We start from the raw sequence: 15,028 nt of genomic DNA on the forward strand, positions 1-15,028 counted from the left end.
CTTCCTCTTCTGTTTAGAATTCCTTTCTACAGGAAAAATATCCCTAGTTATTCTAACTTTTCCTCCTGAATTATCTTACTTTTCTGGTCCTTTATTCCAATCACTAAACAAAGCAAAGATAAATATATTTATATTCTGATAGTTAACCATTTAAGAATCAAAATCATAGCTTACACAGTCCCAAGACTTATCTGGAAATTGCTTTAGGTTTAAGAAGTATCATCTGGACCTTGGACATGGTACCGCCAGAGGATACTGATATATGATTCAAAGATAAAGAGATGGGTATTAGGAATGTAAAAACCTGAAGATGGCAATTCTAATTTTTGAAAAATTACAGTGGCTTCATTCTCGATAACACAGGTAAGTCTTCCAAATGGCAAAATCCTATAAAGTACAAATCATATCAGTACTTATTAATTGGCTCAGTACCACAAAAGGTAAGGGATTTTTCACATGTATTTCAGAAAAAGTAAATTTGGGGGTCTGGCACAAATATTGAAGCGTAGCACATTGTCTTTAGGGCTACATTTACAAAACATAAATTTCTATAATTGGACATCAGAAATAATTTTATCTGCATAAACTCACCTCCTATAATAGAGCATGTAGGAGGAGGAACTTAACCTAATGGGACACTAGAATACGTGCAGGGACTGAGAGAAGCATACCAGTTTGGGAGCACCACCAAACGAAGCTGCTGGCTCTACTAGTATGAGGTGTGAACAATTACAAGTATGTATAGTAGGTACCCAAGTTTTCCCCCTTTCTCTCTTTTTTTTTTTCTGATAATCACTATTAACACTAAAGTGGCTTAGCAACTATAAAATCTAAATGGGAAATATAACAGTGTGTATGTATATAGTAAAAATAAATAAGCACATATATATTTTGTAAACACACACACACACACACACACTTGACCTTCATTCCAGTTTGAATTCCCAGCTTCCCGATGTTTATACCAATAGAGAGGTGCATCTGCGCCCACATTTGCTGCTGACACAGAGAGGGGATGAGCCTGAAGCCAGACTTTGCCTTTTTTCCAAGGAACCAATTATTCCTTTCCCAACCCGAGCCCAGCTCTGTGTTTATCCGGGGGTTTAGGGATCCTGCCTCCTTCTAAGTAGAAAATTCGTCTCTAAACTCTTAGCAACCAAATTTGGGTGGGAACACAAAGTTGGGAGCCAAAATAGTTGAAGAAAATAAAAGTAAAGCAAAAGGATACATTTCATTGTAGATCATTATTTTGAAGTTAGGTTACCCATAAAACTGAAAGAGTATATACATTCTGGCTCTAATTTTAGGTTGTGGTGGGCAAGAGGGATTTAGGACATATTCAGAGAAAGAAAAACTATATGGGAAGGAAGGAAGCCACCTATCTCTCTACCTGAGTGAGCTGAATAAGCATATAACCTATACACAGTTAACAATTTAGGAATCCTGAGAATCACATACTGTGGGAAGTGACATACAGAAGAGAACTCTGGCAATAGTTATCAAGTGACAAAGATGGGGTCTCCAGATGTTAATCTCTATATGAAATCCCCATAGTACTACTGTCTTCCAGGAAGGAGAAACAATAGATTGAAATTGGTAGGATTTCTAAAACTAGATATATAGTAAATATGGATCACTAACTTTTACATAGGCTATGGCAACTTAAAATTTTAGAAAGATTATTACTATTATTATCACTATTCAATAATATCTTACATTGTACAGTATCTTTTATTTCTGGACAAAAATTAGTTCCATTCACCCATTCTTGGGCTCATTTGGGGCAAATACTTACAAAGCTATTCTTAAGTGCCTTAAGATTTATCATCTATCAGACCTGCCTGAGTTAAAATCAGATGCGGAATAAAAGCAAAAGGCACAGAAACTGAGAGTCAGTGAACAACAGTTCTAGTCCTGGCTCTGTCATTAAATGACTGTTTGATCCCAGTCATGTATATCTCAATATTTCTAAAAGGAAGTAATCAAACTACATAACTTATAGCTCTAAAATGTTGGCTAATTCTAATTTCTAGTTGTCATCACTTTTAAAAAATATATTTCTATCAAAGTAATACATACACAAGACTACTTTCAAGAGATTGGTCTCTGAGATAAAAAGGTCAAAATTCTGCTTCACCTATGGGATAAGATACAGACAGAGGAATAAATCATACCTGTTAACTGAAAAAAAAAGATGAGAGTACATTACCCTTTTATTTACTTTTTAATTAACCAGAATTCCTATTAACGAGATTTCTGCAAATCTTTCACAGTCATTTCTTAAATCTAAATCAGTCTGGTTCTACACTATGCTCCTTTCTATTACCTGTTTCATTTTCAAGTTTATGATGATGAAAAAAATGCCTTCTGACTTAATATGTGTTATCATAATCTGAAAAAAGGTAATAATTTTTCACTTATTAGCTACCAGATCTAAGCAAGTTACTCTTTGCTTCAATGTCTGAACCTGTAAAATAAGGATAAACACTAATCTCTCTCAAGATGGTTGAAAAGATTAAATAAAATACATGAAAGAATGGTAACTAGCACAAAAAAAGCATTTTTGTGTTTTAAAAGTATGACAATTATCTTTATAAATTGCTTAAACACTTTATGTCCTAGTTAAAAGCATATTCACTCTAGAGACTTCTTCTTCCCTCTTGGTTTCCCGGTGCGCGAGGAGAGGGGATTAAGAGCACTGCTTAAAGGAGCTCCAGAGACGGGCGCGAGTCGTGGCTAACAGCGCGGACCCCAGAGATAGGAATGAGGTGCTAAGGCTGCTGCTGCCGCCACCAAGAAGCCTGTGTGCGAACACAGGTCACTCTCCACACCGCCCTTCCGGGGAGCCTGTGCAGCCCGCCACGGCCAGGGTCCCGGGATCCAGAGACAACTTCCCCGGGGGAGCGCACGGTGCGCCTCAGGCTGGTGCAACGTCACGCTGGCCTCTACCGCTGCAGGTTCGCCCCGCATCCGTACCCCTCCCTCCCCCTGGCCTGAGTGAGCCAGAGCGCCCCACTCAGCGGCTCCTTTAACCCCGTCCTGTCTGAGCAAAGAACAGACGCCCTCCGGCGACCTACACGCAGAGGCGGGGCCAAATCCAAAGCAGAACCCCTGGAGCTGTGCGAACAAAGAGAAAGGGAAATCTCTCCCAGCAGCCTCAAGAGCAGCGGATTAAATCTCCACAATCAACTTGATGTACCCTGCATCTGCGGCATACATGAATAGACAACGAATCATCCCAAATTGAGGTGGTGGACTTTGGGAGCAAGATTTATTATTTTTTACCCTTTTCCTCTTTTTGTGAGTGTGTATGTGTATGCTTCTGTGTGAGATTTTGTCTGTATAGCTTTGCTTTTACCATTTGTACTAGGGTTCTATCCGTCCGTTTTTTTTTTTCTTAATAATTATTTTTTTATTTTAATAACTTTATTTTATCTTACTTTATTTTATTTTATCCTCTTTCTCCATCCTTCCTTCCTTCCTTCCTCCCTCCCTCACTCCCTCCCTTCCTTCCTTCCTTCCTTCTACTTTTTCTCCCTTTTATGCTGAGCCATGCGGATGAAAGGCTCTTGGTGCTACAGCCAGGAGTCAGTGCTGTGCCTCTGAGCTGGGAGAGCCAACTTCAGGACACTGGTCCACAAGAGATCTCCTAGCTCCACATAATATCAAACGGTGAAAATCTCCCAGAGATCTCCATGTCAACACCAGCACCCAGCTTCACTCAACGACAAGCAAGCTACAGTGCTGGACATCCTATGCCAAACAACTAGCAAGACAGGAACACACCACCACCTATTAGCAGAGAGGCTGCCTAAAATCATAGTAAGTCCACAGACACCCCAAAACACACCACCAGACGTGGACCTGCCCACCAGAAAGACAAGATCCAGCCTCATCCACCAGAACACAGGCACTAGTCCCCTCCACCAGGAAGCCTACACAACCCACTGAACCAACTTTAGCCACTGGGGACAGACACCAAAAACAACGGGAACTACAAACCTGCAGCCTGCAAAAAGGAGACCCCAAACACAGTAAGATAAGCACAATGAGAAGACAGAAAAACACACAGCAGATGAAGGAGCAGGATAAAAATGCACCAGACCTAACAAATGAATTGGAAATAGGCAGTCTACCTGAAAAAGAATTTAGAGAAATGCTAGTAAAGATGATCCAAAATCTTGGAAATAGAATAGAGAAAATGCAAGAAACATTTAACAAGGACCTAGAAGAACTAAAGATGAAACAAGCAACAATGAACAACACAATAAATGAAATTAAAAATACTCTAGAAGGGATCACTAGCAGAATAACTGAGGCAGAAGAACGGATAAGTGACCTGGAAGATAAAATAGTGGAAATAACTATTGCAGAGCAGAATAAAGAAAAAAGAATGAAAAGAACTGAGGACAGTCTCAGAGACCTCTGGGACAACATTAAACGCACCAACATTCAAATTATAGGGGTTCCAGAAGAAGAAGAGAAAAAGAAAGGGACTGGGAAAATATTTGAACAGGTTATAGTTGAAAACTTCCTTAATATGGGAAAGGAAATAGTTAATCAAGTCCAGGAAGCACAGAGAGTCCCATACAGGATAAATCCAAGGAGAAACACGCCAAGACACGTATTAATCAAACTGTCAAAAATTAAATACAAAGAAAACATATTAAAAGCAGCAAAGGAAAAACAACAAATAACACACAAGGGAATCCCCATAAGGTTAACAGCTGATCTTTCAGCAGAAACTCTGCAAGCCAGAAGGGACTGGCAGGACATATTTAAAGTGAGGAAGGAGAAAAACCTACAACCAAGATTACTCTACCCAGCAAGGATCTCATTCAGATTTGATGGAGAAATTAAAACCTTTACAGACAAGCAAAAGCTGAGAGAGTTCAGCACCACCAAACCAGCTTTACAACAAATGCTATAGGATCTTCTCTAGGCAAGAAACACAAGAGAAGGAAAAGACCTACAATAACAAACCCAAAACAATTAAGAAAATGGGAATAGGAACGTACATATCGATAATTACCTTAAATGTAAATGGATTAAATGCTCCCACCAAAAGACACAGACTGGCTGAATGGACACAAAAACAAGACCCATATATATGCTGTCTACAAGAGACCCACTTCAGACCTAGGGACACATACAGACTGAAAGTAAGGGGATGGAAAAAGATATTCCATGCAAATGGAAACCAAAAGAAAGCTGGAGTAGCAATTCTCATATCAGACAAAATAGACTTTATAATAAAGACTATTAGAAGAGACAAAGAAGGCCACTACATAATGATCAAGGGATCGATCCAAGAAGAAGATATAACAATTGTTAAGTATTTATGCACCAAACATAGGAGCACCTCAATACATAAGGCAAATACTAACAGCCATAAAAGGGGAAATCGACAGTAACACATTCATAGTAGGGGACTTGACACCCCACTTTCACCAATGGACAGATCATCCAAAATGAAAATAAATAAGGAAACACAAGCTTTAAATGATGCATTAAACAAGATGGACTTCATTGATATTTATAGGACATTCCATCCAAAAAAAACAGAATACACATTTTTCTCAAGTGCTCAGCGAACATTCTCCAGGATAGATCATATCTTGGGTCACAAATCAAGCCTTGGTAAATTTAAGAAAATTGAAATTGTATCAAGTATTTTTTCTGACCACAACGCTATGAGACTAGATATCAATTACAGGAAAAGATCTGTAAAAAATACAAACACATGGAGGCTAAACAATACACTACTTAATAACGAAGTGACCACTGAAGAAATCAAAGAGGAAATCAAAAAATACCTAGAAACAAATGACAATGGAGACACGATGACGCAAAACCGATGGGATGCAGCAAAAGCAGTTCTAAGAGGGAAGTTTATAGCAATACAATCCTACCTTAAGAAACAGGAAACATCTCGAATAAACAACCTAACCTTGCACCTAAAGCAATTAGAGAAAGAAGAACAAAAAAACTCCAAAGTTAGCAGAAGGAAAGAAATCATAAAGATCACATCAGAAATAAATGAAAAAGAAATGAAGGAAACGATAGCAAAGATCAATAAAACTAAAATCTGGTTCTTTGAGAAGATAAACAAAATTGATAAGCCATTAGCCAGACTCATCAAGAAAAAAAGGGAGAAGACTCAAATCAATAGAATTAGAAATGAAAAAGGAGAAGTAACAACTGACACTGCAGAAATACAAAAGATCATGAGAGATTACTACAAGCGACTCTATGCCAATAAAATGGACAACCTGGAAGAAATGGACAAATTCTTAGAAATGCACAACCTACCAAGACTGAATCAGGAAGAAATAGAAAATATGAACAGACCAATCACAAGCACTGAAACTGAAACTGTGATTAAAAATCTTCCAACAAACAAAAGCCCAGGACCAGATGGCTTCACAGCCGAATTCTATCAAACATTTAGGGAAGAGCTAACACCTATCCTTCTCAAACGCTTCCAAAATATAGCAGAGGGAGGAACACTCCCAAATTCATTCTACAAGGCCACCATCACCCTGACTCCAAAACCAGACAAGGATGTCACAAAGAAAGAAAACTACAGGCCAATATCACTGATGAACATAGATGCAAAAATCCTCAACAAAATACTAGCAAACAGAATCCAACAGCACATTAAAAGGATCATACACCATGATCAAGTGGGGTTTATTCCAGGAATGCAAGGATTCTTCAATATACGCAAATCAGTCAACATGACACACCCCATTAACAAACTGAAGGAGAAAAACCATATGGTCATCTCAATAGATGCAGAGAAAGTTTTCAACAAAATTCAACACCCATTTATGATAAAAGCCCTGCAGAAAGTAGGCATAGAGGGAACTTTCCTCAACATAATAAAGGCCATGTATGACAAACCCACAGCCAACATCATCCCCAATGCTGAAAAACTGAAAGCACTTCCACTAAGATCAGGAACAAGACAAGGTTGCCCACTCTCACCACTCTTATTCAACATAGTTTTGGAAGTTTTAGCCACAGCAATCAGAGAAGAAAAGGAAATAAAAGGAATCCAAATCGGAAAAGAAGTAAAGCTGTCACTGTTTGCAGATGACATGATACTATACGTAGAGAATCCTAAAGATGCTACCAGAAAACTACTAGAGCTAATCAATGAATTTGGTAAAGTAGCAGGATACAAAATTAATGCACAGAAATCTCTGGCATTCCTATACACTAATGATGAAAAATCTGAAAGTGAAATCAAGAAAACACTCCCATTTACCACTGCAACAAAAAGAATAAAATATCTAGGAATAAACCTACCTAAGGAGACAAAAGACCTGTATGCAGAAAATTATAAGACAGTGATGAAAGAAATTAAAGATGATACAAATAAATGGAGAGATATACCATGTTCTTGGATTGGAAGAATCAACATTGTGAAAATGACTCTACTACCCAAAGCAATCTATAGATTCAATGCAATCCCTATCAAACTACCATTGGCGTTTTTCACAGAACTAGAACAAAAATTTTCACAATTTGTATGGAAACACAAAAGACCCCGAATAGCCAAAGCAATCTTGAGAACGAAAAACGGAGCTGGAGGAATCAGGCTCCCTGACTTCAGACTATACTACAAAGCTACAGTAATCAAGACAGTATGGTACTGGCACAAAAAACAGAAATATAGATCAATGGAACAGGATAGAAAGCCCAGAGATAAACCCACACACATATGGTCACCTTATGTTTGATAAAGGAGGCAGAAATATACCATGGAGAAAGGACAGTCTCTTCAGTAAGTGGTGCTGGGAAAACTGGACAGGTATATGTAAAAGTATGAGATTAGATCACTCCCTAACACCATCCACAAAAATAAGCTCAAAATGGATTAAAGACCTAAATGTAGGGCCAGAAACTATCAAACTCTTAGAGGAAAACATAGGCAGAACACTCTATGACATAAGTCACAGCAAGATCCTTTTTGACCTACTTCCTAGAGAAATGGAAATAAAAACAAAAATAAATAAATGGGACCTAATGAAACTTCAAAGCTTTTGCACAGCAAAGGAAACCATAAACAAGGCCAAAAGACAACCCTCAGAATGGGAGAAAATATTTGCAAATGAAGCAACTGACAAAGGATTAATCTCTAAAATTTACAAGCAGCTCATGCAGCTCAATAACGAAACAACAAACAACCCAATCCAAAAATGGGGAGAAGATCTAAATAGACATTTCTCCAAAGAAGATATACAGACTGCCAACAAACACATGAAAGAATGCTCAACATCATCAATCATTACAGAAATGCAAATCAAAACTACAATGAGATATCACCTCACACCAGTCAGAATGGCCATCATCAAAAAATCTAGAAACAATAAATGCTGGAGAGGGTGTGGAGAAAAGGGAACACTCTTGCACTGCTGGTGGGAATGTGAATTGGTACAGCCACTATGGAGAACAGTATGGAGGTTCCTTAAAAAACTACAAATAGAACTACCATACGACCCAGCAATCCCACTATTGGGCGTATACCCTGAGAAAACCATAATTTAAAAAGAGTCATGTACCAAAATGTTTATTGCAGCTCTATTTACAATAGCCAGGAGATGGAAACAACCTAAGTGTCCATCATCGGATGAATGGACAAAGAAGATGTGGCACATATATCCAATGGAATATTCCTCAGCCATAAAAAGAAACGAAATTGAGCTATTTGTAATGAGGTGGATGGACCTAGAGTCTGTCATACAGAGTGAAGTAAGTCAGAATGAGAAAGACAAATACCGTATGCTAACACATATATATGGAATTTAAGAAAAAACAAAGACATGAAGAACCTAGGGGTAAGACAGGAATAAAGACACAGACCTACTAGAGAATGGACTTGAGGATATGAGGAGGGGGAAAGGTAAGCTGTGACAAAGTGAGAGAGTGGCATGGACATATATACACTACCAAATGTAAAATAGATAGCTAGTGGGAAGCAGCCACATAGCACAGGGAGATCAGCTCGGTGCTTTGTGACCACTTAGAGGGGTGGGATAGGGAGGGTGGGAGGGAGGGAGACGCAAGAGGGAAGAGATATGGGAACATATGTATATGTATAACTGATTCACTTTGTTATAAAGCAGAAACTAACACACCATTGTAAAGCAATTATACTCCAATAAAGATGTAAAAAAAAAAAGCATATTCACTCAAACAGATGTAGCTGAAAATAAGGCAACTAGAATGTTTTAATCATGCAACTGTTAAGTATTGTTTTAAAAGCTCAATTCAATAAACATGCATTGAGCATATACTATGTGCCAGATACAATACGCTAGGCTTCCAGAATTCCATGATTACAACAATGACCCCACCCTCAAAAAGCTCACAGTCTAGAAGAGACAAATAAAAGTTATAATGTAATTGCAAAATATAACAACAAAAGCATGTATAAGGAGCAGAAGGAACAAGATGAAGCACTTAATCCATTCTGTTTATAGAGAACAGAGAAGAAGTAGCTAAAGCAGCTTGGAAAGGGGGAAAGAGTAATTCTGTAGGCAGAGATGGGTTTCAAGCCTAGCTCAGCCATTTCAAGCTATTTGATGTGGGCCAACTTTACCTCTCTGAGCTTGTTTGTAAATCTGCTTTGGAGAGTTACTCTGAAGATTAGAAATAATATATGTAAATTACCTGATACATAGCAGGCATTTAATAAATAGGAGTTATCTTGTTTTAGAAGTTGTGTGTTTGTTTTTAATAGACTAAGTTCTAAATGGCACTGTAGATGCAAGAGGGAGGGGATATGAGGATATATGTATACATAAAGCTGATCCACTGTGTTATACAGCAGAAACTAACACAACATTGTAAAGCAATTATACTCCAATAAAGATGTTTAAAAAAATAAACAATTTTAACTTACATCTTAATTATGAAGCCGAAAAAAAATAAATGGCACTGTAGGAGGCATCACTTAACTAATGATCAAGCTGCATCTGGGATCGCGAAGGTCACCAGCATGGAGAAGGTCATGATGAACCACATCAGAATGTTACCACTTACGGAGTCTACTTTTTAGCAGTGATGGGGTTCCTAACTTGGTACATTCACCTGCTGGTGAAGCCTATTTCTAATCTATTTTCTCCATTTTTACAGAATTTTGCGTACTCAGACTCTACTTAAATTTCCTAGAAGAGGTTCCCATACTCCTCAGTCCCCCCTCAGTCCTGGTTTTGGATGGTCAGCATATCCCATATCCTTTATAAAATGGCAAGTCCAATGAGCAACAGCTGATTATTAAGACTATGTTAGGAGATAATTAGAACTAACCCTGGGTTGAAACTACTATTGTTAGCCTAACGGTTGACCTATGGGAACTGGAAGCCACTGTAATGATTGAGAATGTTAAAGTAAATATTTTAAAATATTGTTAAATCTGTCCGAGAGGTAAGTTACATTTACATTTACTCTATGGTTCCCAAAGCTAATTTTCTCTAAATACCCACCGATGAGCTAAGCCAGTCATTAACATATACAAATACATATTCTTAAATCCTTACTTTTCATTTTACTCCAATAAACATAATTCATAGAACATTTGAAATACTAACAGTGGATAAACACAAGGAACGCCATAAGTAAAATAAAGCGGTCTATCTCAAAATTCAATTGAATTATGAAATGGTTCTTATGTCAGTGTAGGTTTTCAGAACTAAAAACATGTTCCTGACCTGCAACCAGCATGTAAGGTCAGTGTGCTCCAAGTTAAATAACTACAGATTAAAAGTGAGGGCACTAAAATCCAATCCAGAATCCACGTTAATTTTATTTATTTATTTATTTATTTATTTACTTTGCGGTACGTGGGCCACTCACTGTTGTAGACTCTCCCGTTGTGGAGCACAGGCTCCGGACGCGCAGGCTCAGCGCCATGGCTCACGGGCCCAGCCGCTCCGCAGCATGTGGGATCTTCCCGCGCCGGGGCACGAACCTGCGTCCCCTGCATCGGCAGGCGGACTCTCAACCACTGCGCCACCAGGGAAGCCCCCCACCCCCAGCAGGTTAATTTTATATAGCAGTTTCCACATTCAAGGCACACAGCGTCTTTAAACTCAACCTTGTGGTAAATAATCCCAATTTTTCTCTATGAATATCTGAATTCCATGTAATGCTAGATTTTATAATATCTTGTATCCTATCAAGACAGGTTATATTTGTAAAATACTCTCCATAGTCTTAACCAGTTTAACATAATGCATTCTGAAATACTAATGCTCTATCAAAATTAGCTGTCTAAACATTTCCAAAAATTAAATCCTGAGTATGCTTTTAAGATTTTTCCCTGAGAAGCACGCACTGAGGAGTCATCAAACTGCAACTGAAATTACTTTCTTGTAAACACTAATCTTTAGCGAGTATTTTTTAACGTCAGGGTATATAATACAAGCATTTCTGCATTAACCAAGCCAGAAGTTTCTCCACAAACCAGACCTATAAATTTGATTTTTAAAGTTTATGAGTATTATTGCTCACTTTTACAACTAGAAATTGATGTTAATTACTATAATATATTAAGTCCAATTCCCTCCTGATAGCCTTGACGTATGAAGGGAAATACACAAAATTATCAAATGTCACAGAAGCAGCAGCTTGAGGCCAGAGGGAGTCAGACAGACAAAAGGAAATAGGAGAGGGAGGAGATATACGGTTAAAGCAAAAAGTGCTTAGAATTCACTAGACCTTGACCCAGCCCGTGACCTAATATAATCTACTTAATGAGTCATTTATATCGCAAAAAAACAAAAACAAAAATTAACAGTTGAAGCAAACTGGTCATTGTGAGCAGGGAATTTAAGTTCTGCATTCGATTTGAGATTTGCAAGAAAGAAAAAGAGCTAAACTAGAAAAAGACCTAAAGAGCAAGAAGCGCGCGCGCGCGCGTGTGCGTGTGCGTGTGTGTGTGTGTATGGAGGTGGGGAGATAAATAAAGGCTAACTGTACTCAAGTCTCAGCGCTAAAGCTATTCCACGCGTACTACAGAGGCAGGGCGGTCGCCGGCCCTCCCCTTGCAGGAAGGGAGGGGAGGCGGGGGTCGTGGATTCTCCCCCAGCGCTTCTGGAGCCGGGGTCTCGGGGGACTGGCGTCGGCGCCCCCAGAACAGGAGCGGAGCGGATCCAATTAACACCTTCCTCGCCAGGACTTGGGACAGGTAGCTCCCGAGCGGGGCGCGCTCGGGGGTGGGGCGGCGAGGAGCGCTTCCCCTCCGAGGGAGGGAGAAGGGAGGCAAGGGGCGGCACCGCATCCCGGTCCCCACCCCGGGCGCATCAATTACCCGTAAGGTTCCTCAGCACCGTCCCGTGGGCCCAGAGGCTCAGGACCTGCTGCACCGACAGGTTGATCATGGAGTGGTCGCCCCCCTCCGCCTTCATCTTCCCTGGGGGGCGCCCGCCGCCCTCTCCTCCGGCGCCGGGCGGCTGCGGCGGCTGCGAGGCTCCGGGGGCAGCGGCGGGTGCGCGGCTCCTCCAGGCCGCCGCCGCCGGGGGAGGCTTCGGGTCGCCGGGCTGGTCGCTGTTGCTGCCGCCGACGGGCCTCCGGGGGGGGCCGCTCAGCGCGTCTCCCAGGCAGCCCCCTCCCCGCCGGGGAGACATCGAGGACGGCGGACTGGGGAGGGGAGGGGGCCGGGCGCTCTCCCCGCTCGGCCCCCGAGCGATAACTCGGGTCGGAGGAGGCCGCTGCCGCTCCCTCTCAGGGGCAGCTCGGAGCCGCGGGGGCCGGGCACGCGAGGAGGCCGAGGTCACGCCGGGAGGTCCGGGGTGATGGGCAGCCGGCAGGTGCAGCCCCCGACGGGGCTCAGCTCATCACCGCGAGAGGACGAGCAGACCCGGGACTCGGAGGAGGCGGAGGCGGCGGCGGCGGCGGCAGTGGCCGCAGCAGCACCTGCCGCCAGCCTGCCAACCCTCCTGCCGCCGACACTCGAGGAACCGCCCCCTCCACCCGCGGCCGCCCCGGGCCGATCGTGCGCGCGCGCACGGGTCCCCACCTCCCCCGCCCTCCCCGGAGCTGCTGCGCATGCTCATTCTCCCTCTTCCCGCGACCCGTCGCCCTTCGACAGCCGGCCGGCCCCAAAGCCCTCCTCCTCCTGCTTCGCGCGCGCGCGAGCTCGCGAGGCTGACGGGGCTGAGCCTCTGCCCGCAGTGGGGCGGAGGGAAGCGCGGCCTACGTCACTAGCGCCACCGCCGGGCCTCGCTGCTGACTGGGCGCTCCAGGGGAACCAGCTCCACGCCCTCCCTGCCCCCGGCCCCCCGGCCCCGGGCGCGCGCCCTGGGAGAATCCGGGCGGTGCTGGAGCTCCAGGCTGAGCTGCAGCCCCGACCCTACGTGACGGGGAGCGAGGTGTCAAACTCCGTCAGGTGGATGCTGTGACAGTTCACATCTTTGGCTTCGAATGAAATACATTGGATATAAAGGTTTGAGTACAACTTTTTCCAACAAGTGTAAATATCTCAACATTGTAGATTTGTCAGTTTGTGGGTTTGGGGTTTTGGGGGTTTTTTTTGGGGGGTGAGTCACATGACCTGGGTAGGTTACTACTTGCAGAGTATATCCGAAAGCCATTAAAACAGAAACAGACCCACTTTACGATTCATCCAGTCCTACCCACAGCAAGAACCTGGGCCTCCCGTGGTTCCGGCATCTGAAATCACCTGGAGTCCCGGGGCTAGGCAAGTGGCCTACACCTCAAGGCCACCCTTGGGGCTAGCTCTTTTTTCGTTGCAGTACTCTCTTTACCTAAATTGTAAAAGTCTCCGTTATCTCCCCCCGACCCCCGCCCAGCTCAGGACTTAAACTAGACCTCTCTTCCTGTGGTTTGCTGCCTTTCTCCATATCCACCGTTAGCCCAAGGAACTGTCTAAAATTCAGCCACAACAAAGTGAACTCCTCCTTGAAGTCTGAAACCTTTTATCTTGAAAAATAAGAATTAAGTTTTGGCAGTGACCACATATGCACCAGTCAGCCGCCTCTCCCCATCCTTTTTCAATCTCTTTACTGTCTGAAAAGAAAATCTGCAAAGGACGCCGAAGTTCATTCATGCTGTAGCTAAATCATCAAGTACTTTGGGCAAAACGCAGGAGGGTTGGAGCACCTGTAAAGGGTGTTCTTGGGGACCACCTTAAAATATACATATGTATATTTATATACGTATGTATGTGTCAATGGAAAAAATGTACAGCGAGAGAGGTGTGAGTTAAGTTTTATTTGGGGCAGAACGAGGACTGTAGCCGGGGATACAGGCTTTCAGGCAGCTCTGAGCAGCTGCTCTGAGGAGGTGCGGAGGTCAGTATATATGTGACTTTGGTGAAGGGGACGTATGTGCCCTTAAGCACACATTTTGGCAGAAAGTTGCTGCTGGTCACAAGAAGGTTGGTGCTGGTCACGAGGAGCAGGTGTCTCTGTTAATGATTTTAGTGCTTTTGTAGATGTGAGAAGATGCAAGAAATTGGGCTCATAAATTCTCCTGAAAATACCTAACTGAAGACCTGTTGTGCCAGTTTTTCCTGGAGCATGGAGGGCCTCATTCCTGATCTCCACCCTGAATTCCTTTCAGGGTGTGGGGAAGTTTAGCGGCTGCAGTGGCTACTGAATTCATTCTTATAGAACCAGAAGGCAAGAAACAATTTTTAGTTGGCATATGTATTGTCTGTTTGATGTCGCAACACAGGAGGAAAGGGAAGAGTCTGCATCACTAATAAGAACTGAGCCAAAACTCATAGTGTGGAGTTATCGTCTTCTGAGGATATAGAATTAATGAGATCTTAATTTAAGATTATAAAATAATCAGACTTAAAAGAGGCTTTACCACTTTGCCAATTCACTTTATTTTACAGATAGGGGAAACTGATTCTGCAGAATTAAGTGCCTTAGAGAGGTGACACCACTTCACAGCCCAGTTTCTGAATTCCTAGTCTGTTCATTCTTTCCAGTAGCCACATCTTCCTTACCTCACTATCAACTCCATACCTTTAAGGTTCTGGATGGGG

The 15,028-nt window shown here is 42.2% G+C and overlaps 2 protein-coding genes across 4 annotated transcripts in view; one reads left to right on the forward strand and one right to left on the reverse strand.

Moving 5' to 3' along the window:
• The window catches only part of TMEM170B (transmembrane protein 170B), a 43,616-nt gene extending 30,967 nt beyond the window's left edge, over positions 1 to 12,649 (reverse strand). For all 3 annotated transcript variants that reach the window (XR_004352305.1, XM_032649837.1, XM_032649836.1), the window contains exon 1: positions 12,323 to 12,649. Coding sequence is in view for 2 of the 3 variants with exons in the window: in XM_032649837.1 (XP_032505728.1) it covers positions 12,323 to 12,638 (316 nt within the window). In the remaining variant the exon portion in view is untranslated. The remainder of the gene's footprint in view (positions 1 to 12,322) is intronic.
• A 661-nt stretch (positions 12,650 to 13,310) lies between these two features.
• NEDD9 (neural precursor cell expressed, developmentally down-regulated 9) overlaps positions 13,311 to 15,028 on the forward strand; it is a 298,143-nt gene continuing 296,425 nt past the window's right edge. Inside the window, exon 1 of the mRNA XM_032647489.1 lies at positions 13,311 to 13,456. The gene's annotated coding sequence lies outside the window, so the exon portion shown is untranslated. The remainder of the gene's footprint in view (positions 13,457 to 15,028) is intronic.

This window comes from Phocoena sinus, chromosome 11, assembly GCF_008692025.1.
Source record: "Phocoena sinus isolate mPhoSin1 chromosome 11, mPhoSin1.pri, whole genome shotgun sequence".
Taxonomy (NCBI): domain Eukaryota; kingdom Metazoa; phylum Chordata; class Mammalia; order Artiodactyla; family Phocoenidae; genus Phocoena; species Phocoena sinus.